Below are 27413 nucleotides of genomic sequence, written 5' to 3' on the forward strand. Positions count from 1 at the left end.
TAAGATGAATTTTAAAGTTCTGTTAAGTTGCAGGATTCAAATTCAACATCAAAAAATCAGTTGCATTTCCATGCAGTAACAGTGAATTCCTTGTAATCGAAATTACAGCCAAAAGAAAAACAATGCCACTTATAATAGCATCAAAAAGAATAAAATGCTTAGGAATAAAGTTAACAAAGGAGATGAAAGACTTATACTCTAGAAACTGCAAAGCATTGATGAAAAAAGTTTAAAAGACACAAACAAAATTAAAAACATCGTATGCTCATGGATTGGAAAATTTAATATTCTTAAAATATTCATACAAAATAAATTGATCTAGAGATTAAATGTAATCTCTATCAAAATTCCAATTTTTTTACAGATACAGAAAAAACAACTCTACAATTCATACAGTATCACAAAAGACTTCAAATACACAAAGCAATCCTGAGAAAGAACTAAGCTGGATGCATCTCATTTCCTGATTTCCGAATATATTACAAAGCTACAATATTCAAAATAAATTAGTCCTTGCATAAAGAGAAGAATTAGACTGATGGAACAACATAAAAAGCCCAGAAGTAAATCCACACATATACAATCAACAGATCCTTGACAATGCTGCCAATACCACACAAGGTGGAAATTATATTCTCTTCAATAAATGATGTTCAAGATAATACATACCCACATAAAAGAATGAATTTTGGCCATTTTCTTACACCACAAACAAAAATCAACTCAAAATCATTAAAAATTTAAATGTAAGACCTGTCATTGTTCAATTTCTAAAGCAAAACATAGAGAAGAATTTCACAACATTGGCCTTTGCAAGATTTCAAAGATAGGACACCAAAATCAGAGGCAAAAAACAAAAATAATTTCAATTTAATAAAACTAAAAATTTTGTGTACAGTAAAGAAAATGATCAGCAGAGTGAAAAGGCAACCTATACAAAGGTAGAATATATTTGCAAACCGTATACCATAATGAGGGGTAATCTCACAAATACAGAAGAAACTCTTACAACTAAGTAGCAAAAAACCTAGCAACCCAATGGAAAAATGAGCTAAGGGCTTGAGCAAGCTCTCAAACAGTGTAGGAGGGTTCCCTTTTCTCCACAGCCTCTCCAGCATTTATGGTCTGTGGGCTTTTGAATGATGGCCATACTGAATGCTCTGAGGTGATACCCCATTGTAGTTTTGATTTGCATTTCTCTGATAATTAGCAATATTTAGGATTTTTTTTCATGATCCTAATGGACATTTGTAGTCTTCAATGGAGAATTGCTTGTTGAGATCTTCTGCCCTTTTTGGATTGGGTTGCTTGTTTTTTTCCTCTCAAGTTGTAGGAGTGTTTATATATTCTGGAAATTAAGCCCTTGTCTCTCTCGTCTTTTATAAATATTTTTTCCCATTCTGTAGGTTGGCTTTTTGTATTGCTTATGGTTTCCTTTGCTGTGCAAAAGCTTGTAAGTTTGATTAGGTCCCATTTGTTTCTTTGTGCTTTTGTTTCTGTTGCCTGGGCAGGCGTCCCTAGGAGAATGTTGCTAAGATTTATGTCAGATGAAGCTTTGTCTGTGTGTTCTTCTAAGAGGTTTGTAATGTCCTGACTTATGTTTAAGTCTTTAAGATGTTTTGAGTTTACATTGTGTATAGTATGAGGGAGTATTCTCTGTCCTGTTGTCCCAGAGATTTTGTGCCCACAGGCTACCAGTGTGGATCTGCAGATGTCAGGCACTAGGACCTCTCTAGTGGACATGCAGTCACAGCCCTGGATCGGTGGAAACTGAGAGATAGAGAATGGAATGGAGAGTAATGAAAGAAATTCTAGTCTATCATTGAATTGTATTAAATTTTATTGAAAACCCACAGATCTCTGCACTCAACATCTGCAGGGCTGTAATCCTTTAATGGATACAAAGAATATTTAGGTTGACATATTTTTTTACCTGTGACTGTTTTCTCTCCTTGGACAATGGGAATAGTAATTACTCCATATTATGAAGTGTTATTATGAATATTAACTTACATACATAAAGGTTCTGACCTAGAATCTATTAAAAATAAGAAATTTTATCATCATTCTTACTCATGCAGTAAACACACAGGTAGTAAGTGAGGTGGTTGATAGCATGGGTTCTGGAGCAACACTTTTTGGATTCAAATTTTATTTAGGACCTTGTGATTGTAACAAGGTATTGAATCTCTCTAATATTCTGGTAAAATTATCTGTAAGACTAAGAGAAAACAGTCCATGTAAAGAAGTTGGCACTGGGTCTGAGTCAAGTGTGCAGAACTGGAAGGCATTCCCATTATTATTTTCATGTACTAAGTGCTACGTGCCAGCACCTGGGTCAGCATAAGCCGTGCTCATTCCGTCAGGGAACCTACAGCCCTCGCCTACCAGGTCCTTTGTGAATGAATCTAATATTCCAGGCAAGTGGAGCTAGAAAAATATTCTATGAACTTTTGGCCACTGTTTGCACTGGCCCCAAACATGAAATAATTAGCATTGTTTGAGTTGACCCAATGGAACTTTTATTTTTATTGCAAGCAGCAAGAAGAGGTTACAAGTTATTGCAATTTGGGAGCTTAAAAAATCTTTGTGCAGCCACTTTTACTGAGTCACTCACTGATTGATTTCCATTTTGTAAAAGTGTTATGGCTCATGGTATAAAATTGGACAGGCTGTTTTCTTGCCAGCAGGACCCGTGGGCCATTGTTGTAAGAGGAAGTGGGTCCTGATCATAGAAAAGGGGAAGCCTGGCTTCTTTTCATCCACTAATGGGTGACTGTTGGCTGATCCGAAAGCTCTGACCATCCTACCTGCCGTTCCACAGCCAGTGGTGCTGATGGCTAGGGTGGGCCTGTACCACACAGGCCAGTCCTACCTGGTGAACAGGCTGGCTGGTGACAGCAAGAGTGAGTGAGGACACCATCAAAGCCTCCCCAAGTCTCTTCTGTCCACCGAGACTCCCAGCATTCAGGACAGTGATGTGAGGAGAGGAAGTTAGGGATGGGGAGGAACATTGAAATCTCACTTTCAATCCAGTGATGGGCTTCTGACATTTTCTCTGTTCTGGAGGATAAGACTCAACTCTTAATTCCCACTTAGCCGTAACTTCCTCCTTAAAGTATAAATATGCTTTTCTGGAAGGAGTAAGGTAAAAAAAAGATATAATAAGTAATACAAGGTAACACTGATCTTTAAGGTAAAAATTAACCTTTCAGTTTGTACTGGACATTCTAATTTCTCTCTTTATCTAGTTGTAATTAAGACCAATACTCTTTATGGTTTCATTTATCTCTTTTAACTCAGGTTTTGTTAGTCTTACTCAATTTCCTGATCTGTCTGCTACTAAAACTCCACTGCCTCTTTTCTCCACACCCCCTCTCTGGGCTGCACGGTGCAGTCTCACAGGAAGGGCATCTGGGTGTGTTGTGTGCCTCACCCCAAGAAGCCAGACCACACTCCAGCTCTGCTTGACACAGAGGGCCTGGGGGATGTAGAGAACATGAAAAATAAATCTGCTTTATCCTACTTGTGTCAGACCAATAGCATTCTTTGCACCATCCCTCCCCATTCATTCATTTATGCTTTGAATGCATCATAATTTTAAAAATTAATTTATTTTTTAATTAAGCTACAGTTAATAACAATGTGTCAATTTCTGGTGAACAGCACAAGTTCCCAGTCATGCATATACATCCATGTATTCATTTTCATATTTTTTCAGAATGCATCGTATTAATGTATTATTCTTATTTTATTTTATTTACTTGTTTGTGCTCAAGATTTGACGTCAGATCCAATATGAAGCCAACCAAAGTGATCCTTATGTGAGAAAAGAAAACACAATGTAGGAGAATGACAGGCTAATTGAGGAACTGTTGCCTTTAAGCACTAAGAGTGAACTGTAAGTCCAACTGACAGGATTTTCAGCCCATAAAATAATGGCTAATGACTTTGAATTATGTTATAATTATACAAAAATGCATACACTACAAGAAAGTACATTTGTTTGAAAAACATCAATCATTTATTTTAAGAAAAAATTTCTGCTATGTATTGGGTATTGAAATCAATATTTTTTACATTTTTTATTGAGTTACAATCATTTTACAATGTTGTGTCAATTTCCAGTGTACAGCACAACTTTTCATTTGTACATGAACATATGTATATTCATTGTCACATTTTTTTCACTGTGAGTTACCACAAGAACATGTATATATTTCCTTCTGCTATACAGTATAATCTTGTTAAGACTTATAGACATAGAATACAAACTGGTGTTTGACAAAGGGGTGGGAGTCGGGAAGATACAGACTGGGAGTTCAAAATTTGTAAATAGTGACAGGCTTATGCAGAATAGATAAGCAAGATTATACAGAAATCCATTTTTCATTTATTTTTTTAGGTGAGTATTTGCTAATCAGTAACATTACCCAAATTCTGCCATAAACATGGTCAGTGTACACAGATATATCCTCTTAATCATGTAGGCTGCCTACAAAATGTGGCCACAATGAGGGATTTCACTTGTCCCCTTGACTTGGACAGATGCCAGGGGCAGCTGATGAAGTTGCAGGGTACAATAAAGGGGTTTGATTCTAGCAACGAAGCAGAACACAAAGATTCAGGACAACAGCAGGTTGCAACTGGGAAGACTTATGTACTTTTATAATTAACATGAAATATTTCAGAATTAACTGCGTGGTGGGTGTTTATATGCTGACTCTAATTTATACCCATAGGGTAGTTATTAGAATGTGAATGGATGAAATCTAGAAAAAAAAATCCTCAGATAAAGTGATTTTGTACAGGAAGCATTTTGTTTTGAATTAACAACATAGAGTTTGTTAACTGGCATGAGAGTCTTGGGCAGTAATGAAGTCGGCAGGGCTTAAAGCACGTGATGGGTTAGGAGAATTGGACAGGCTCCAATGCCCTAACATGAATAGGACATATGGCCGGGCACCCTGGGGCTCCTGCCAGTTGGGCAGCTCCCGGGTTTGCTCCTGCCCTGCTCCTCCCGGCTCCAGAGAGGACACACACACTGTCGGATTTTTCAGTCCCAGAGGACACGCCAGCTGCCCACGGCATCCACCACGAACTGGGCCGCTGCGTCACAGAGAATGACTACCCCCAGGGTGCAGACAGGCGGTTTGTGTTCTTGCCCGTGGCTCACTCAGCATAGACACACTAGCAGAATTAACCTAAGCCTAAGGAGGCCAAGGACACCACCGACACTGTCTCGTTAGTCTCGCTTCCTTCAGCTCTTCCCCAGTATTCTTAAGAGAGTGTTTTTTAATTTTCTTTGCATTTGTAATGAGTTCCTGCAATCATCTGCAACACTGAAGACTTTCCTTCATAAACACATCTGTGAGGACAACGTACTGCCCAGCTCACAGGCGAGGGAGCACTCATGAGGAGGACTACACACACAGATCTGAGGGAAAGGTAGAAGGAACACAGAACTGTCCAGAGCAGCTCACTTGTTCCTGCACCAAAGCATGTGCAAAAGAATGGTTGTAATGCAGCCTTCCTGCAGAATGGATGAGAAACTACATGCACGGGCCTTGGATTCCTCCAGTAATTTAATAATTGTGTATTAATTTTCAGGTATGGGAGAGGCCTTTCACTTGGGCCCTTATTTTGAAATGTATATAACTTTATTCCAGAAATGACAACTTGTAAGTGAACATCAGAGTTGGTGAAGATTCCTCTTCCTTTGCTTTAATTGTCCTTTCCCTCACTCCCACTCCCTTTCTTTCTCTAAACCATGGTCACTTCCTGTCACCGACTCCTGTTACCGGTTTCCTATTGGTATACTTGCCATGTGCCTTGGGGCACTAGATGAGGCAGTGCTCATCATGCCCCCTCACCCCCTTTACCAGACCACCCAGAACTTCGGTGTGCTCAGGGCCTTCCTCTGCTGATACCCAGGGGTCTTTGGGGGCTGGACCAGTGGTGGGACTTATTCCAGTGGCTTTGGTCAGGGAAATGGCAACTCAGCATCAAGTCACAGCCCTCAGGAAAGCAGAGCTATGCCTGTAGATTCCACGGTCTGTCTGCCTGTGGGCATCATGTTCAGTGAGAAATCAATCCTCATATCAAAAGCATAGTTTTATCTTAAGAGACGCTCCTTGACCAGATTGAGGAATGAAGGTGGACATGAATGATTTGCAAGTGATGGGCTTTTTCTTCACTCTGTTAATTCATGTCTTGTGCTGTGAGTCACAGATGGTGGTGGCTTCCTTGCTGGGTAAGTTTCATGCAAGGGAAACTTGAGGAACCCAGAGAACATGGAGTGGCCCATACCTCAGAGAGGAGGGTGGCGAGTTCAGGCGGGCGTGTGTGTGCACTTTCTGCCCTTGAGCACTAGTTCCTAAAAATGTGCCCCTTAGTTTGAGACCCCTGGGCAGCAGTTAACATGCTAAGAAAATGGGAATTGGGGGGCCCTGCTGGGTGGCAGCTTGTGTGTTTCTTTACCTGTATTGATGGAAATCCCAGTGTTTATGTGGTGAGCTTTGTGGTGGGAGCTAAGTACACAGTGTGGAAGATCATTCCGGAGATGAGATCCTGTGATGGCAGGGGAGGCAACTGTAAATAGGTCATTTCATGTTCAAAGTTATATAACAAGTCATATATTATGAGGGCAACCTGGGACAATAGGCAGCTTGGAGGGGGGACGCCTCATCCAGGCTCAGGACATCAGTAAACAGGAGACTGGAGGGAGGTTCAGATATTAACACATAACAGGTAGTGAATGAGGAAGCCGGGGTGCGTAGAAAAGTCTGTGTTCTGTGAGCCAACTCCCAGAGTCAGATTTATGTGCAGTTGTGAAATTACAAGCATTTGATTCTAACCACAGGGGTCTTAAGCCCTAGACAACTGGGAAGAATTCCTAAAATATTCAGTTGACTTTGAAGAGTAATTTCCTTTTGAAATCATCATCTTTATAAATGTGGGGTTGGTGTTTAGGGACCACATTAGCCAACATCCCAGGAGACTTCAGCTCATGGGTACCAGGTTCTCTTGTAGTTTCTGGAGATTCATGAAAACATGTGCATATATTTATTTTTTTACAAAGTCAGAACTACAACTACACATGCTTCCTGCATATTTATTTTTTCTACTTATGAAAGATACACCTTGGATATTCCCCATGTTAGCACAAATCAAGCTCCTCTTTCATTTCAGTGAGTGCAGTGTAGTCCTTTGTACATGTGTCTGGGGACTGACCACTCCAGTATGTGACAACACTTGAAAGTTGTTTCTAGTCTTGTGGAATTTCAACAGTCTTGCAACAAACAGACTACTACATATGCCAGTTTCAATTTGGGTCAAAAGCTCTGTAAAATGAATTCCTAAATGTTGTCTTGCTGGATCAACAGTATTTGCATTTAAAAGCTTGATGTACTTTGGCACCTTTCGCATTCTCCCTGGCAGACATGAGACACAGCTGGATTCCTGGAACCCTTGCCCGCCAGTGTCCTGGCCAACCAGGACTTTCTGGCCTATCTGAGAGGTGACACAGTTACTTCCTAATTTTACTTTGAATATCTTTTAGAGTCAGTGAAGTTTTTTTTTTAAACTTTTTTTATTGAGTTATAATCATTTTACATTTTGTGTCAAATTCCATTATAGAGTACAATTTTTCAGTTATACACGAACATATGTATACTCATGGTCACATTTGTCTTTGCCTCGAGCTACCACAAGATCGTGTACTTATTTCCCTAGCTTTACTGTATAATCTTCATCTCTTCTGCATATAGAGTTAGTGAAGTTAAACACTTTTATTCTCTTTGCATATTTTTGCACATTTAAAAATGTGGTTGTTGCACTCTGCTCACTGGCGCTGTGTCCCCGACGGCAAACGTACGTCCTCTTACTGTTTTTGTTTTTTTTTTTTTTGCTTTCCTTAAGGCTTTTCTATAATTCATCATTGTCTTCCAGATTCTTTTCCATTTCTTCAAATTAACTAATTCAATCCATTTTTTTGTTCTTTTTGACATCAGGCCCTGGTAATCACTTCGGTAACTCTTTGGGAATCATTTTTTATGTTTAAACTTTCCTTGAAGAAAACTACCATGACACATATTTTTTAAATGAGCTATACTGTTACTCTATTCAAAATAAGAAATCGTCCAAAATATACTTAAGAGGAGTTCTAAAACCTTCTAAAAGTCTCCCTGAGCAATTTCAGCCACAAGCGAAATACTGAATGAGACCCAGGTTGCAATTCAATGTATATGGTTCTCACTGAATCAATGGCCTGTGCTATCATGGAGGGGTAATTGTTTCTGGTTCTTTCAATGTCTTCTTTTAGCTTATTTATTTCACTAGTTAATGCCTCAAACTTCTTTTCAAATCCTTCTGTAAGTAGTTCTTCTTGCATCTGTGAAAACGAGACAATCCCACTTGAAAACACCCGGGGGTCAGCAGTGTGTGTCTAACAGCTGCAGCAGCTAAACACGGGTCTGTTTCTCTGTCCCCGAGATGCTTTCTGATGTTTGGCCAATATTTGCAAACATTTGGACCTGGGCAGGGTTTACAGTTTCCCACGGTCCCTCAGAACAATCTAACTGGGTGGGGAGGCGTGGCCCAGATCAGGCCTGAGAATTGTCTCAGTGATGTGCCCCAGTACTAAGAATGCACTTTGGGAAGGAATGTAGGTGAATTGCAGTTACTTCCTATTGCCCTGGAGTAACACGACCACACATATTTCACAGATAACAGCAACTGCTGACTCTCTTTTGAACACTGTCACCAGACTCCAGTTTCAGACAAAAAAATGCATTGACTCGAGATGCGTAACATGAGTCAGGTGGACCTGGAAAAAATGGCTGCAAATTGTAGAGCTTTCAGCCTCCAGTCCTTCCTACAAGGCACAATATGGTTCTTTCAGGGGCAGGTCTATTTCATGCCTCTGATGGTTATACTGAAAGTCCTAAGAACCACAGGACTGAAGTCCTGTTCACATGGGGGCAAGTGAGACCCTATAGATACCACAAATAGCAGCCTAGGAACCCAGGTCATGTAATTTGGACCCTGTGAACCCTAAGACTACAGGAAGTGCTGAGACTTACAGACGTAAGCCTCCTGCTCGGCCCACATCACTTTGATGTTACAATGAATCAAATGTCTTTGGATTTCCCTGTGGGATCTGACTTTAGGTAGAATTTCTGCTCCTTTCTTCCCAAGGAGCTGGGGTGTCATCCATAAGGTGTTGCCCAGGCCCCTCCAGACCTACCTTCAGCTTGTGCTCCAGCACCCATTCTTGCTGTCTCAGAAGGTCTTCTCTCTCCCTATCCATCTTCTCTTCCAGCTGTGCTAGGTTCTCCTTCATGCTTCGCTCCTGCACCTCCAGTTTTTGCTGTTGCTCATTCAGTTTCTCCTTTAGCAATTCTTGTTCCCTCTCAGCGGCCTCCTTCTGGGCACGTTCAGCTGTTTAATAAGAATTTTCAAGAGGGAAGAAATATCAGTTATGCCGAGCTGCACCCTCCTGAGCTCAGCCACTAAAGTGACTTTAAAATAGCTGGAGGGAATCTGAACACGCCTTCTTCCACATCAGGAAGACACGCTTCAGCATGGGATGGAAAGGCAATGATCAGACGTACATGCAACCCAGCCTCCCAGAGTTGTCTTCAGACATATCAGAGAGCTCCCACAGAAGGAAAGAAGTCCCTGGTGTCTGGAAGTGTTTGCTGTCATACCAGTCAAAGAGCAGCACAGGAATCACCTTCCCATCTGTGGGCTCATCCCTGCCCTGTACCTGCCACGGCCTTCTCTGCATCTGTGAAGGCTTTGTCTGCCTGCAGGATGGCTTCCTCCATTTCTGCTTGGGACTGCAGGAAGCTCTGCAGGACCTCGTTTGCCTGAGGAAGCAGCAAAAAGCAAGTATTTGTCAGGCAGCCAAGTCTATTGCAGGGGAAATTTTTGTTCAGTAAAACTACAGATTGGACCCTGTGAAATCTTCATTTTTCAAAGTATCCGACAGTGTCACATATGTCAGAGTCATGTGCAGCTCTACAACCAACCATCCTCCACTGTTTGCAACCACAGTACCTGCCCATCATTTCCCTTCTGAATAATGTTCATCTAATCTTTCTCTATTATAATTCCATTTTTTTTAACTTCATCTTGTAGCTTCTACCTCCCCTTCCAGGAAGCTTTCCTGAGCTCTCTTCTGAGCTCTGAATTCCTGCTGAGAACATGCCACTGACCCACCAGCTCCACCACTCATGGGCTGTGTGATCTCAGGCAACTATCATTTTCATGTAGCATTTTCTCAATTTCATAATGAGGATGACAGTGGTACCACACCATGGTTCTGATTATTAAATTGATTGTCTAGGCAATTCAGCAAAGCAGAAGGACCCTGCGATCACCTCCTCTCACAGGCCAACTAAAACACAAGTATTTGCAGAACAACCATCCACTAAATAAATAAATAAATAAATAAATAAATAAATAAATAAATAAATACAGAATCTATCAAAAAATATCTGCTATAACTGAAAGCACAAAGAAGAAACCACAAGCATTTGTAGCGTAGACAAATCCCTTCCCCCGGGTTGTTTATTCACAACTTGGAGAATAAAGGGAACTGCACACCTTCTCCCAGATGAGCGAGGGGTCTAAACCCCAACTGGGCTCCCCAGTAACAGCTCTAGCCCCAGGAAGCCCAAGGAGGTTAGGCCAGTGGGGCTCGCTTCCAGGAGTCCCACAAGGATAACAGAAATAATGACTTCTCTTTTGTTTGCTTGTATACTGCTTTTGTTCTGATTGGTAACAGGTTTTTCAAAATGTTTTACTCAATTATTTATTTTTGAGGTGTATCATTGGGTTTATTTATTTATTTATCTTTTGAGGAGGTACTGGGGATCAAACTCAGGACCTTGTGAAGGCTAAGCATGTGCTCCACCACTTGAACTCTATCCTCTTCCCCTTGAGCTATATCCTTCCCCCAAGACTCATCCATAATTGGTGCACACGAAACCTCACATGGTCCTGGACCCAGGACCCAGGACCCAGGACCCAGGGCAGAAGTGATAATTTGAGGAGACTGGGTCAGATCTACCTGCTGATTCTGGAGAGTGTCCCAGAGAGGCAGAGGGCACCTGCAGGTCACCTTGGGGACAGACACTGTTGGCACCATTTTGGGGAGCTCCTTCTACCTTGTGGACATGGTGCTGGCAATCACCATTTTGGAATTTTCTCTCTAGCTTTTTAGCCCCAAGATCCATCACCACCCTGACCCAACGGTCTGCAGGTGACCGTGCTGGGACTCCTGAGGGCAAGCACCTAGATCAGCATGGACACAGCCCCAGCCATCAGCAGACAGGCTACCTTAGGGCCTCCTGAGCCCACAGCCACCTCTACACGGGATCCTGACCAAGCCCCTCACACCAGCGTACAGGCACAAGACCTGAAGCCCTGAGTGCACTGCCCTCCAGCCAGAGACCCCGGACCCAGCTCCACCCACCAGTGGGAAGACACCAGCCACAAAAAAGACTCAGTCCTATACCCCGCAGAGCCTGTTCCCCACAAACAGGCCAGATCCTGCCAGAGAACCAGCTGGGCTTGGGCTCTGCCCAACAAGCAGTTCAACACAAGCTTCAAGACACCCCTTGACCCAGCAACCAACTTTGTCAGGAACAGATTCTAACCAACAGTGACCCAACACATGCTCTGGCACCCTGGGTCCGGCACCCAGACCCCAGGACCTGGCTATGTGCTCTGGGTTGGCTGATATTAACCCTGTGATATGGCCTCACTCACCAGTGGGTGGCCAACATCCCAGCATCTCCTGGACCCTTACTCCCCTCACCAGCACCCAGCACTATAGCCCCCCAGGGCTCCACAGTCAGTGTCCTGGTGACCTGGTCCCAAGCAGCAGATAGTGGCCTCTGCACAAGGCAGAACCTGGCAACCACATGAATTAACACAGACCCTCTGACTCCAATCTGCTGTTTTTTCAATCCCCTTACTCCTCACCTTGACTCCTTTCCTTGGCAGCTGCATATAGTTCTGTTCAAGCTTGTCCCTTGCTTCTAAGTAAAGCTTGTGTCCTCCAGGAGCAAAGAAAGTTCCTTCCATAAAACTTTCCATCAAGGGCTCTGAAAGCTTCTGGAGCTCAGCCTGACAGTATTTGACAGATGCCTCTTCATTCTGCAACAAGAATTCTTCCTTCTTTATTTGGATGGTGACCTGCCAGAGAAATGTGGGGAAATCCGATAAAAATAACCTGTTAGAAGGGAAACTCCAACTGCGTTCCTTTAGAAGAAGCAGTCTGACAGCAACTGGGTGCATGAAACACAGGATAATACACATGGAGTCAGGAGACTAGTTCTAGCCCCAATTCTGACCAGCTCTCTGTGTGCCTTGTGGGAAGTCTCTGAAACCCTGTGGGCTCAGACTCCACACCTGTGAAATGATGGGGTTGGCAGGTGTGATGTCCATGATTCCCTTAACTGTAGTAGGACTAACAGCCAGCCATTCACCCACAACAGAAATGAAATTTTCATTATGAATGGGAGTAGAGTTTCTTCTGAAAACTTGAGAGCTATGGATAAGAACATGTAATTAGCAAGTCACTTCCCTATTAATGAATTAACAACACACTCCCCAGAGTTCCGAACTCTTCATGGATTCTTTTCTCATCAAGGATTTGAGTGTGTGAAAATATAAGAACAGGCTTTTTTTGCGTAAACTTATTAATTACAACAGAGCTGGCTTTGCTCTATGTGAACTAAGATTTTTGCAACTTGTAGGATGGTCAAAAATCAAAGTTTCCATAAAGGTGACTATGGCAAGGAGAATTGTGATCTCCAAGAATTGTCCCCACTGTTGTCCACACTCTGCAGATTCCCCGGACCTGTGAATACAATGAACACTCATCCCGTGTTTAAATTATATTACACGGCACAGGCTGACTCTGAAATGGAGATTACCCAAGTGGACATTACCTAATCACAGGCCCTTTCAAAGGTGTTTTCTCCTGTTGGTAGCAGAAGAGGAAGTCAGAGAGATCAGAAAAGTGGCAGCTGCAATGCACTATGGCTGGGTCGAAGACGAAGGGCTGTTCCTTGCAGCTTCCATGTGAGGACAAAGCCCTCATCTCCAGCCACAGTGCACTGAGACCACCCATGTGCCCTGGGCTGGGAGCTGACCTGAAGGAACGGAAGCCAATAAATGTGTGTTGGTTTACACTGCTAAGCAGAGGGTAATTCATGTTTCACAGTCCAAAATAAAAGCCCAACTTTTAGAAAAAGGATGGACTGTAGCCCACAGACCTTGCCAGTCATAAGTATCTAAACTCATTTTATGATGAGTAGCACATGAGCCATGGGGACAAAAGAGGGAGTCTGGGATCATTCCAGAAGAACAGATTCAGGAAGGAGACCTTCTAAGGCACGTTACCACAAGCTTCTTCTGGAACTCCCGCTTGTCATCCTTGAAGGAGTGCCTCATGAAGACAGCGATGGCTTCCCTCTCGCAGGCCACGTGCACGTCCAGAAGCCCCTGCAGTGTGTCTGTGGGGAGGGTCATGCGCTGGGCCATCTGCTTTCTGTAGTGGGCAACTGCCTTTTTCACGGCCTCTGAGTTCTCACGCTCCGCCAGAGTCATCACTGCATTCTCCAAACAAGGAACTGCCCCACTGTTGATGGTGTCCACATAGGCCACCGCCAGCGTCCCCAGCCCTGATGGACACAGGATATTTAGGGCAGCAGAGACAGTTCTTACCTGTTTGTTTGTTTGGGTTTTTTTTAGCTTTAGAGATCAGCATTCTAAAAATCACTAGGCTTTGACTGAATTTATTTTTCTTTCACTTTCTTCTCATCTTCATCTTGTCTTCAGCCTTGTCTCCTCCTTCTCTTTCTTCCATGAATCCTCTTCCTTATAATAACATCACTGTGTCTCCTACTCACTCCAACTTATGATTCTCAAATGCATCACATTATAATATTAGGTGAAATATCTCGAACAATATATTCAAGGGTCTCCAAGAACATCCTTTCCCAGTGTAGTAGAATAAACAGAACTAATTACACACGTATGTAAGATACACAGTTTGTGCACACTATTTGTAATAAAGTGTGGTCCCCATGTAAAAGTGTCATCAAGAATTTCAGGACAGTGGCAGAAATACTAAACCAAGCAGGGCCCATCTCAGAACAGGGCCCCGTGTGACTGCCCAGGGGGCAAATGCATGAAGTCAGCATGGGACGTGAGACTGAGTATGCATTTGTCTCTCACTCAGTGAGTCTACATGGTTCATGACCTGGTATTTGTTTCCTCATTCATGCAAACTCACAGAACATCTTGTGTATCATCACTTCCAACACTTATCCCATCAGACGTCTCATCAATGTGCATTTTTCCTAACTTAACAGGTTCCTGTCCTTATACTATTACTGTAATAGTATTATGAGGGTTGACAGGCTTCAACAACATTGATGTAGGAAAATTTTAGTGAAGAAGCATGCATTTCAGTGTGTGGCATGAACATCTACTTTCCCACATTACATACAGAAGGAAACACAATTGCTGACAAACCCAGAGTGCGCTCACAGCTCCATCACACACCCTGACCCACAGAGGGAGAGGCCGCAATGAAAGACTCACCTCCCCCAGTGACCGTGACCCCCTCTCCTACCGTCTTGGATTTTGCATGGGTGAAGATATAGGAACAGAAATCTTTGCACTGCATCTGAAAACTCTCATCCAGTTGGTCATCTGGCACATCCTCCATATGGACTAATAGTTTTCTGGAGGTGACAGGCCGGTCAAAGACAAAGCACTTCCGTTTTGGAAAGAAACTCCTGATCTTCTCTCTGGGCATGTTGGAATGTTGGACTTGGGGATCCTTGCCTGCAGAAGTGGAGAAAGAATAAACACTGAAGAAACAGACTTCAGGTCAGGGGGTGAGGACTTTCCTTTCCAGGGAGCTTTGCATCCCTGTGGCTCCCCTGCCTGTAAATCTCCTTTTATTGAATCATGCAAATTGAACTTATGCTTCTCTACCCTGGGCATGGAAACCTCCCTCCCTGTTTTTAATTTTCTTTTGTCTTGTTTTTGGTACAGAGCTAAGAGTGTAGGAAGTGCTTCTGAACAAGAAGGAGAGGATCTGTTCCAAATGAAAAATCTTATGATTATTTTCCTCAGTTCTTGCATGATGTGCAGCAGATCAACTCGTTATTAGACTTTTCTACAAAGATACATTAATACAAAACTTGTCAGAAATGTATTTCTGACATGACAGACCCTGTGACAGAGAGGAAATATGGGCGGTAAAGTAACATCATGGTCAGGATATATATGACCTTGCTGGGAAGATCACATGTGGAGAGCAGATAATACTCAGGACAGTAAATGAACAGCTTTATAAGATCAGAGTCAAAAAATACACATGGTGTAAATATATTTGGAAATGTCTTCAGTGTACACCCTCTCATGTTGAGACCAGCTTTCGTGAAGCTTGGACCTCAGCAGTCCTCTGCATTCTTTTATATTGGACGTGACAGTATTATACAGAGCATCTCTGGGTGTATGACAACAGTTCAATAAATGTTTATTGAAAGGATGAATAAAAGATTAAATAAACCAAATGCATATTGCTTTTGGGTACCACCATTATCCTCTCTGCTAAATATAAGTTGAGAAATTAATTTATTATATCACGTGTCGGGCAAGGCTCTAGAATGAAGTGTGATGTTATGAGAAAGAGGAAACGAGGCATTGGACAGTTTTCCTGGAAGAACATGACTATGCTGTTTCTGAAATTTTCAATGTACAAACAGCCTGTATATGAGGGATGTGGCTATATGGGCAAGTACAATGTACAGGGCAAAGAGAATTTCAAAGATTATTTCTTTTGTTTACCTTGTGATTCTTTGTTAACCAATTTCCGTATTGATGAGCTATTTTGCACAGGAAAGGAGAAGCACTTCATATGGAACATAAATGTGTGAGCCTCGGTTTTTCATGGCATCAAGTTTCCTGAAATCATTTGATCTAATACTGGATTCTAAATTTCCTCTGTGAACTTAAACTCTGACCACTGGGGTTTTTCCACAAGAATAATGACTGGAGCCATGACATTTGTCATTCACCCAGCACAAGTCCAATCTCAAATAAAGACTGAGGTCACATGCTGGGTGGCAGGGCTCTGCAGACCCCATGACCTCCTGACCCCCCCAGCAGCCTGGCCAGGCTCTGATACCTGGAATCAACCTCAAGGCATTCTCCAGGTACTCATCTTCAGTAATGGGGTGTCCATCAAACTCCAGCTCCAGCATGAAATCTCGCACAATCCACACGAAGTCGGGAAAGAAACTCACAAAATCAGCTGAGTCCTCTCCATCATCAGAGCTGCACGGGGATTTTGTCCTGATCAGATTAGTGAGTTCGGTCACATAGCTGGGATCTTAGCTAAGGAATGAGAGTTGCCCCGCAACACAATTTCCAGATCGCTCCACAAAACAAGTTTTATCAGAATTCCTCTCTGCCCCATTTCCCCTTCTTCTCAGCCATGAGAACGGAGTCATGGGAAAGGGAAGTAGCCTTAGTGGCATTTACACCGACTCAGTGAACTGGACCTGGGGCTTCCGGTCCGGGAAGGATACTGCAGCTGCTCCAGGGCCTGGTGGTTGATGGTGCTCATGCTGTTGTAGACAAAGCAGCTGCTCAGAAGCACGGCCAGTGTGAAGGTCCATGAGTCGCTCTTGGAGTCACCCTAGAAAGCAGTGGGGTCCCCACACCTCATTCTCTCATTCGCTTGGTCATTTTCTGTCAGCTGTACCGTAACTCAACATGATGGCAAATGACATAAACTTCAAAACAATGCTAAACCCAAACCTTTCCTATGATGACGTGTTCCCCTCTCAGGGCCTCAGTCGCATTAGCTTTTAGCAGAACGGAATGACACCGTAAATGTCTGTCACGTGTTTAATACACTGCCTGGCACATAGAATCTAAGCAATAAGGGAATAATGATACTTTTGCAAATTTCTCTTGATTATGGCCCGCATTAGGGACACAAATGCCACTTACCTAAACTCATCAGCTGTTCATTGTGTGTCTAGAAAACACCAGATACTGCATTTGCTTGTGTTGCTATAAAGCTCCACAGGACAGTCCCTAGCACCAGTGACATGGCTTTCTAGAGGGGCCGATACATGTGCGAACATATAAATGTATCCAAGATGATAAACTGCCTGGAGTGGATCCTCATGTTCTCATGCGAAGGACAAAGATCGAATGAAAAAAATAAAATAAAATAAAGACCAAAGAAAAGTACTCTGAATTCAGAGCCATAAGTCCTTTTGTCTGTCAGAGATGTGATGGCATTCAGATGAAAATAACTGGGCTTTAAAAACTGACGGGACGTGGGTTTGTGGAGAGAAAGGGCCAGTGCAGATGGAAGGACTGGGAGAAGTGAATCAGTACTGCTGGGAAATGCGATCCCACGGAGGAATCACAGGGCTAATTTATTTGACTGAAGTGGTGCTCCTGGCGGTGCTAGGAGATGGTGAGGCTGAAAACGAGATGAGAGCAAGTCCTGAGTGGCCTTGGAAGGGAGTCAGATCCTATCACGACATGTAGTGAGGGCAGCAGGTGTTCGTTTGCTATCAGTTTACAATTTGCTATGTTCTAGTTCCTTGACAAATGCAATGAGGTAAGAAGAAGAGGGTTATGCCAACTACAGACTATTAGGAACTGTAGGTCATCTTTGGTTGACACTGAGGTGATTCTTGAATATTTAAACCTGAATGTTTAAATTCAGAATGTCTGAATTCATATCACAGCTCTTTTCTGCAGTAATGAAAGCTAAAGGTTCAAGGCCACTAAATTTGACATAGACTCAGACTAATATAAAGGGGAAAAGATGACTGCAAGCAGGAGTGTAAAATCCGATCTTCTACAATTACCCCACATCAAGTGCTTTTGGGGGCCAGAGTGCACTATTTATAGACGTCATTGATGAATCTCTCCTCACAGCACAAATGCTTGGACTAAAATTTTCATGACTGACCCTGATGTGGCTGAACCTTTTCTGGAGATAATTGAAATAGCGTTTTTCACTGAAACCCTATTTTCCAGATTTCTGCCTCTAAACCCATTAACCGCAGACATCTTAACTTTTAGAATTCCTTGGTCGCATGGGTTACAAATTCCAGCAGCCTGTGTACCCAAATGAGCAGCCCGGGTAGGTTCTTCCTTTCCGTACCCATGGTTCCATGTACTGGTAACTCTGTATATTTCTTATCTCCCCAACGAGGCCCTGGGCCCAGACCTCACTCACGGCGATGTCTGTGGCACTGAACACAAAGCCCTGGAATTCTGATGCCCAGTAAGTCTTTGCTAACTTGTCTCTTTCACCCCAGTGTGAAAAGTAAGATCTCTCAATATTACTCAAAGTATTTAATTTATTAAAAAATAGGTTCAACGGATGAGAATTTAGCCTCATTATTCAACATTGGGTTTGCAGTATATAGGAATATGTTATCAAATTTAAATTGAGAAGGGAAAATAAAATGTAAGTGGAAGGGCATTGTAGAGCTCAGTGGTAGAGTATGTGCTTAGCATGCAGGGGGGCCTGGGTCGAGATCACTAGTACCTGTATTCAAAGGAAAAAAAAAAAAACAATCGCCTCCCTCCAAAACTTAAAACTAAAATAAGTTAAAATATAAGTGGACTATCAAGAACAAAGAAGATTTTCTGCTTTACCTTTTCCACGTCACCCAGGCCCTCGGTGTCCAGAAGGACCAGGGTGTGGCTCTCCTTGGAGGGGTGGGGCACACACCACATCCAGATGCCCTTCGTTTCAGACCTGACCGTGGAGCCCAGAGAGAAACCTGCGAAGAAGAGAAGAAAGCAGGGTGCAGTGACAGAAGACGGTCCAGGCTGAGCACGGCTTGCCTTGGCTACCCTTGTCTGCACGTGAAAGCCTTTCTGAAAGGGAGGTTCCTCCATTTCAGCAAGAACAGCAAATCCAACATCTGTACCTCTTCAGAACAACCTCAAGAAATACTTCCTGTCACTTGTTCACCTCCTACCATTAATGGCTCAAACTGTCACATTCTGAGATTAATGTAAACTCTATTAACCCTTCTATTTTTATCTGACACCGAAGAGCTGCCTTCCTCCACTTTCTGATGGAGATGAACCAGTGTGGATTAGCAGCAGGTGCCTGGCTTTTCTTCCACCCAGGTGACCCACAGTGACCCAAGGCCTCTGCTCCTCTCTCTTGGTCACATATCCTTTCATTTAGCTCTACTCAGTAGCTCTGGTCTTTGGCACATTGTATTATCCACTCACTGCCTGTCCCCTCAGGCTGTAGGAGTTACAATGGCTGCCTGGCTATTGCACTTGCCACTCCCTTGATGCCTCCACCTTCTTCACTAGTTCACTCTCCCTTGCTGGTGCTCCTGTAGCTGTCCTGCCACTGAGCATCCACAGTTACCCTTTAGGTGGATCATCGGTGCCCTTCAAGCACCTTATGATATGTCAGCTTTGCTAGATTCTTTTCCTTCCCCTATATTTCTGGATTTTCCTCCTTTCTGTCTCCTCCTGAAAAGCGATGAATTATTTGTTCATTGACTCAGGATATAATAGAAGGGAAAGCATAAAAGACCTGTCAGAATTTTTCATCTATTTTGCAAAGCCTTAAACCCACAGGGAGAGATGCAAAGTGTATGGCTGAGACACTGCAGGTAATGTATCTTGTCCAAGATTTATAACATCTGTCATCTACCAATGCCGCCTTCACCTGAGAACAGAAATGGATGTGATGGCACACCGAGGGGAGCACGGGTCAGCATGGCTCAGGCCCTTCAATTTCCATACATGGTGTGTTCTACATGGAGGGGCTATAACACCTGAGATGATATGCACTATTCTACATCATAATCGTACTTCACTGCTTGCTGATCAATGCAGAGCAACCTGACCATTCCCAGGAGAAAAGACAAGGTGTACCTGGTGCTCATCAGTCTCAGTAAGACAGATAAGGACCAGAAAGAAGACATCACAAGGAGAGAGTGGTGACCTGCTTCTGCTCACCATCTTTGATTGGGCACAAATGTACGTGTGTGTGTGTGTGTGTGTGTGTTGCTTTTCCTGTGATATGACTGGTGTGGTGGGCCACAGTTCAGATGTTTTAAAACACAACTAGTGTAGGGATATCCTTCGTAAGGTAGATGACTCCCTTATTGCCTGATATTATCTCAAATAGAATAAAAAAGAACACTTGTTGAAACTCCTTGACTGGTGTATTTTTCTTAGAGTTCTCAAATCTTGAATCCCTCAAAAGAAAAAAAAACAAGACAATTTTGTTCAGCCTGGGAAGGAAAACTCATTGATTTGTGGTCAAGAGATCCTCTAAGAGAAAGACAAAATTGTGAGTTTTGTTTGAAACCAATGAGAGATTGCAAAGCAAGAAGGAGAGAAGAATGTAAAAAACTAGACAGAGAGAAAGAAATAGACATAGAGTCTGAGAGAGACAATGAGACATTCCCGGGATCCTTTGAGGTTAGTGAACTGATGTCCTATCCCCTAATCCTGAGAGGCACTGAGCCACAGAAGAGGACATTAGGAAAGAAATGGTGAATGTTTCTTTCAGACAGAAATGCTCAACAGGATGTAGGCAGATGCTCCTACAGATCAAGAAGAATCAAGTAGGCAACTTGGTAGGAAAAACCCCAAGTTCTTGAGATAGGAAATGTAAATCACAAATAACTGTGTGAGTAGGTGCTCAAATTTAATTGTATTGAGGCAAAAAGCATGCGACTACACACACACCACATCAGCAAAACTTAAAAGTGTTTTACCAATTTCATGAGGATGTGAAGAATTCTAAATTACTTCTAATAAGTATACACATTGAATAGGAAGCTTAAAAGTTTGTTCAATACCATCTAGAAAGGCTGAAGACAGAAAGGCTCCTTGACTCAGCAAGTCCACATCTGGGCACATCACACAAAGAAGCTGTGCACATGGGCACCAGGACACAGAGACAAGATCTCTCACGACAGCACCATTCATGAAGCAGCAGAGCTGCACGTGATACAAATGTCCATCAGCACTAGTGGGTGAGTACACCGCGGTGCCCTCTGCCAACTGCATGCTCTTCAATCAGTGAAAATAATTATAGACACATATGATGAACTAGATCGACTTTGTAAACAACTTAGCGAGAGTATGAAGCAAGATCCCAATTTATACCAGCATGCAACTTCCTATACCAAGTACAAGCTACATTTCAGAAACATATACATAGATTGTAAACTCATGTTTACACAGGAAGCCTGAAAGAATACAGCACAAAAATCAAAATATTGCTTAGCTGTGGTTAGGGTTTGATGCAAGTGACATGGGCTTCTGTGGGTTGGTGATGTTTTTTTTCATGAACTGAGCAGTGACTCAATAGATAATCCCTTTGCTTTATCGACTTTATTTTATACATATAATATGCATATATTTATGCCCTCTTCTGCATGTGTTCTAGTTCATATATTAAAAAATACTATGTAGAGAAAGAGAAAGTATTGTTTACGAAAGTTTTCCTGTGAAATAAAGCCATAAAAAGGGGTAGTAGCCCCACTGAGATTTGGGATCCAGGGATTTTGCTGTCCGTTCTTCATTCCATTCCTTTAAAAAAAAAAAAAGTACATATTGAATAGTGTTTCTGTGCTGCTTGAAATGCCCCTGTGGTTTAGGACAAAAGTGATGAAGGAGAAAAGAAGAGAATACTGAATGCAAGTGAGCCCCTGAGCAGATGGCAGTGGATGGGATCAGGACTAAGGAGGTGGGTAGTTTGACATGTGTGGGAATTCTCTGTTAATGGACAAAAGAGTAAATTTCATAAAGAAAAGTGTATGAGTTTATAAATTTGGTGGTGAGAGTTTGAAGTCCCCTTCAGTGGGAGGGGTTAGGCTCTTCCTGAGATGGACCCTGGAGCAGAATGCTCAGCACCTGCATTATCCCTGCTTCCAAGCACATGGCCCTGAGCAGCCCTGAGCAGCACTCACCATGGTTCTGTCCCAACAGGCGGTTCATCAAGTAGGACTTTCCCGTCCGATATGGCCCTACAATGGCCACCACCACCACAGGCTGAGATATCTGGTTGAGAATCTTCAGTGCATCCGGATTTACTGTCATCTGGCTGCTTCTGTCTTTCCACCAGACAGACGGGATTCATCATGCTGGGTCCAGATGCCATGGGAAGCTGTAACCCAGAGCAACAACTCAGTAGAACAAAGCTCACCTCTCATGGTCACACAAGTCACGTGCACGTGAGCTTTCTGCTTGTGGAACTTATATCAATTTTCTATGTTTTCTATGTTTTCAGTAATAACTACTAGTCTACTGTGCCAAGGCCGGATACAGGTAGCTTATGAGCGCTCTATTAGTTATACTCAGATGAACCCTAGAACAACCTTGCCAACATGACGCACACAGTGAATAGGATGAGAAAACAAGCCACTGATGATGGAGACCTGACACATCTCTGAGGTTATCTTATAATATTATCTGATGGGTATAGGTAATCAGGTTTACTAATTTTAATTGTTGTAGGAGGTACTGGGGATTGTACCCAGGACCTCGGACATGCTAAGCCTGCACTCTACCACTTAAGCTATACCCTTCTCCCAGTGGAGACTTGAGAACACTATCACTTTTTGAGTTATTAGAGGCAGAAAGGGGCTTGAAGGAGCTGAGGAGTGACCAGAGAAGATTTCAGGAGTTCCAGAATGATTTGGTCACTCAGTAACTGGATATATATTTATGGAGAAACTACCGTGTGTTGGACACTGTTCTCGGTGCTTAGTATCAAACAGTGAACAAAATGGATGCAAATCCCTGCCTCCTGGAGCTCCACCTAACAGAGAAGGCAGATACTATAGAAAGTGGAGGAGCAAAACACTAAGTGTCTATTAATTATGGTAAACGATCTGAAGAAAACAACTAAGGATGGGACAGAAGGTGTTGGTGGTAGAGTTTACATAGAGGGTAGTCAGCGAAGGCCTGAGCCATAAAGGGAAAAGGAATATGATCAGGGACCTTGGTGAGGAGAGATGCAGTGGATCGCTGGGAGCAGGAATGGGCTGGAGGAGGTGTGACTGTGAGAGAAAGAAGGATAGATGAAACACCCAGCTCTCCCTCAAACACAACAGGACAGAGCTTTGTGCTAACTACACAAAGTCGTTCATGCAATCATTAACTTACTAACTGAAATGACAGCACATCATTGATTATTAAGGCTGATAGGGGAGAGAGGCAAGCAACAGGGGCATCTGCCTAGATCTGTCAGTGTCTCACATCTGGGCCAGATTCTACTTAAATGATTCCAGCACGATGATCAGGTGTTTCATGATACTCAGATTGAGCAGTCAGAGAGCTCTGACTGTCCCTTTAGTTTCTTAGAGACAATATGAAGCAACAGTCACACCTCCTTGTACTCCAGTAGCTGTGTGACCACCAGAAAGATTCATTTCTCTGGGCCTCAGATTTTCCTTCTGTAAAATGGCAGCACTATATATATATATGGTTCATTAGGGTCACTAGGGGAATAAATACGTCAGTATGTTCATTCTGCTCCTAAAAATCATGCTGGTACCAAGTTAACCCTGAATAAGTAGTGTTTCAAAATTGAGTATTCAGAATGCCGAAGGCAGGGTGGGTCACTTCTGAATGAAGGCGGAGGATTGGCTGTGTCCTGAGGCAGTGGCAGTTCCCTCCCTGGGTGCAAGCAAGTGGGACATCACATGCCAAGAGGATGTTGAGCAGGCCCGGGAGGACCCGGCTGTAACAGCTGAGAGGGACAACTCCGATGGAGAGTGGGTCTGCAGTCTGATTGCCAGGGTTCAAACCCAAGAGTTCAAGTCTCTTACTGTCTGTTTAGACCTTGACAAAGGAACTTGACAATTTAAGCCTCAATTTTTATCAATATCATATGGAAAACAAGAATTCTTGCCTGATTCACTACTGCACAACTGGTAACATGTAGGTTCTCAGAAATTTAAAAAAAAACGTTTCCTGCATTAATTTACTCTTTCAACAGCAAGTAAGTTAGACAATGTGTTAGGCTGTGTCAGTGCATTCTGTGAGCTGTCAGTTGCCAAGAAACGTAAGGTATAAACAATCTTTTCTTACAAAAAAAACCATGAATTTGTTTAACACAATTCCTATCTATAATTTCTCTTCTTTCTATAGTGGATTGGGAGAAGAGATGGGGGACTAAAAAGACCTTTTACTTCTGTGTTATGTGAAAATTAATAAATGGAAATTTCACTCAAGTGGAGGCCAGAAGGGGGCGCTCCCATGCGGCACCACTTGTCAGTTACAGAAATACTTGTCAATGACAGGCCCCGAGGGAAGAATCATCAACAGGAAAGGCATCAAGACCAGTTCCCCAAAGGAGCAGGTCTACAAGAACTGTCCACCCAGACACCTCAGCCAATGAGAACCAGTCATCATCTTATTTTTCTCCAATGGACTTTTTTGAAAACAATCCATCCCAACTTCCTCTTTTTTCTTTATAAAAAAAGGTTCCTATTCTTTGTTTCTTGGACTTGCTTATGGCTTTTGCTAGAGTTTGCTTGTCCCAAATTGCAATTCCACTGCTATGCTTGAACAAACCCACTTTTACTTCAAAAATAACTGGTTGATTTTTAAGGTGAATAAGCAAGAGGAATTCTGGAAGTCACTTTTTAGATTGAATATTGATAAACTTTTGTGTAACAGTCAATGAGTTTACAAAGATGTTGTTTTTAATTCAGACTATACTGAGGTACAAAAACGAAGAACCCTTTTAAATTTGAAACTAAATAAACAGAATAGTGCTACTAGATGGCAGAAGATGATCAACACTTTGCAAAGATTATTCCTGAGAGTTGCCTGGGGTGATGGTTAAAAATACCACATGCCCTGTGTCTTCAGCAATTACAAAGTTACCCTGAGGCAGATCATGTGTGGGCTACTCATTACAAATAATCCACGATAAACAAACTTGCTTAGACTTACAGTTACATTTAATAGCTTTTAACTGAGAGCCACATTTAACTACTGCACATAATCCAGCTCTGCAGTATTTGGAATAGCAAATGTTAACACAAAACTAATCCAGGGTCAGTCTTTCAGGATGTAAGCTGTCTATATGTCAAGGGCCATCTTTTCTCTGCTTCTCCAATGCCCAGAGGGGCAGGGGCAGGACCTGTCTGAGGTGGGGAGGAGGGCCAGGAGGGAGGGACCTGACTTGGTAGGGACCCCATCCAGCGCCTCTGGGAAGAGGCTGGTGAAGTGTTATCAGTGCTAAAAAGGACCTCCAACCTCTTTCCTCAGATGAGGCAGGACACATTCTTCCCTCTCACATGCACAGATCTCTGCTGCATTCCCGGACCCAGGACACTCCTGGCAGCTGCCCTGCATCCACACGGAGCTGCAGAGCCAAACCAGCCCGGCGCCAGACCAGCCGCTTTCCCTCCCGCGGAGCTGGCGCCCGAGCCACCCCGCCTGCAGCGCGGGGTCTGCTCTGGGGGAGTTCTTGCTATGCTTGTTGCTAGTTCATGGCAAATTGCAAGGAAGCTGAAGTTTAGGAACAAACTCACGTGGCGCTGGCGAAACAGAGCGGATCAAATTCTCAGCTGCCCTGGGCGCAGGAGAAGCTCCTCTGGCCTTTGGCTCCTATGGAAATGGATACTTCTCTTTAGAAGATGAAAGGTGAGCTGGGTGTTAAAGCCATCCAACCAGTTTTCAGTCTGGTCTACAGGAAACGAAAGCGAAAGGACAAGGCCATTTCTAGGAAGGGCAAAGACTGTCTCCTTACTTCCTTTATTTTCTTTCTTGCTTGCTTTCTTGTTTTCTTTCTCACTTTCTCTCTCTCGCTTTCTCTTTCTCTTCCTTCCTTCCTTTCTTCCTACATCCCTTTGCAGGCAGGAACTTGGATGAAGTCAGGGAAAGACAGGTTTCACACCTGGCTGAACAAACCCAACATTGTCTCTCCTACATGGGTTTCTTAGGTGCGTCCTTGACCCAATTGTGAACGTGGGGCCAGTAACAGTGGGACAAGAGTGTTCAATAGTCTGTCACTCACGGGTGCTTTTTTGAGGAAAGGAGCTTATTAATTTTTTTTATAATTTCAGAAATATTTAATGTGCTCATTTCCTTTCTCTTTCTTTGTTAAGAAATGTATTGTTTTTCAATTAGTGATTTTTCTTCATTAGCAGTACATGTGTCTATAAAATCCTTGATTTTATAGCCCAGACATATTCACTATTATTTTGTCATACAATTTTTTCCTTGTCTTTGTCTAGGGTGGATCCAGATTTGGTGGTTGGTGATGATTGAGATTCCTTCTGAATTGTTGTGTATGTTTAAAGTGTTATACTTACGTAACACGTATAAGCTTGATGTCTGCCATTATGGCACCAGATTCATTTGCCTGAGGAGCTGTGAGTCAACACGCTGAGACACTGAGGTTTGCAGCAGAGAAAGGGTTTATTTGGGAGGCAAGCAAACAATGAGGCAGGAGAACAAGTCTTAGCTCTGCCCCCCAGAAGGGGAGGTGCTTGGGATAATGATGGGATAAAGGAGCAGGATGGTCTTAGGCTTTGAGAAAAAGTTGTTGGAAGTGAGGGAAAGGTGAGCTCATTGGTTTGTGTGCAGGTCTACTTTATTTCCGTTCTTCTTCATGGGATGCGTGTGCATATTCATGGGGAGTTGGTGTGAAACAAGCAGGCTGGGATATAAATAAGTCACGCATGGGACAAGCAAGTCTGTTCTGTTCAGAGTCTGTTCAGCCATATTGGTACCAGTGGTTTCAGTCACTTTGGTTGTGTTACAAGAAGAGGGCTTAAAAAAAAGAAAGAAAGAAAGAAAAAAGAAAGCTGTCCCTTTATCTGCTGTTCTGTAAGATGAGCTCAAGATTTGTTAGTTACCAGCTCCTTTTACAGGTTTTTAACCATCAGGGATGTGGTTTCATCACCACATCTGTGTGTCAGAAGGAAGGAAGGGAGAGGAAGGCAGATGGGCTACAGTCGCAAAGATCCACGGCCAAGACTCTCCCAGAGCACATGCTCTGGTGCACGTTCCATCCGTGGACTTGTTCAGCTGCACGTGCAGCTAGGTGAGCATCGTCCTTAGCTGGACGGCCACAAGCTCACTTTGTAAAATACACTGATACAATATTTGAGCTTCAAAGCTTGTTATAACTAAAAGTATATGCAGCACGGTCAGGAACATATTTTCCTAGAATCCTGAAAATAAATGTGGCATATTTAAGATTTGAACCCAAGCTGAGAAAATGACCACAGCCTTATAATTCCTAAGCCACCATGATCGATTTAGGGAGAGATGTGGCACATGACCCAAGACCAAACAAAGTTAATCCTTTCTCAGTTACTTGGATCCAA

General features: G+C 42.9%; 1 protein-coding gene and 1 pseudogene across 1 annotated transcript; one reads left to right on the forward strand and one right to left on the reverse strand.

Moving 5' to 3' along the window:
- Positions 1-2779: 2779 nt before the first annotated feature.
- LOC116668108 overlaps positions 2780-27413 on the forward strand; it is a 69537-nt pseudogene continuing 44903 nt past the window's right edge.
- On the reverse strand, positions 7577-25927 carry LOC116668140 (guanylate-binding protein 4-like). The gene is given in 12 exon segments (XM_032494745.1): positions 7577-8392; positions 9248-9441; positions 9770-9872; positions 11995-12207; positions 13420-13700; positions 14626-14871; positions 16223-16419; positions 16626-16735; positions 18730-18857; positions 22032-22164; positions 22166-22228; positions 25611-25927. Coding segments are annotated over 11 exon segments (1890 nt in total). The 5' UTR covers positions 22223-22228; positions 25611-25927; the 3' UTR covers positions 7577-8164.

This window comes from Camelus ferus, chromosome 13 (genome assembly GCF_009834535.1).
Source record: "Camelus ferus isolate YT-003-E chromosome 13, BCGSAC_Cfer_1.0, whole genome shotgun sequence".
NCBI lineage: Eukaryota > Metazoa > Chordata > Mammalia > Artiodactyla > Camelidae > Camelus > Camelus ferus.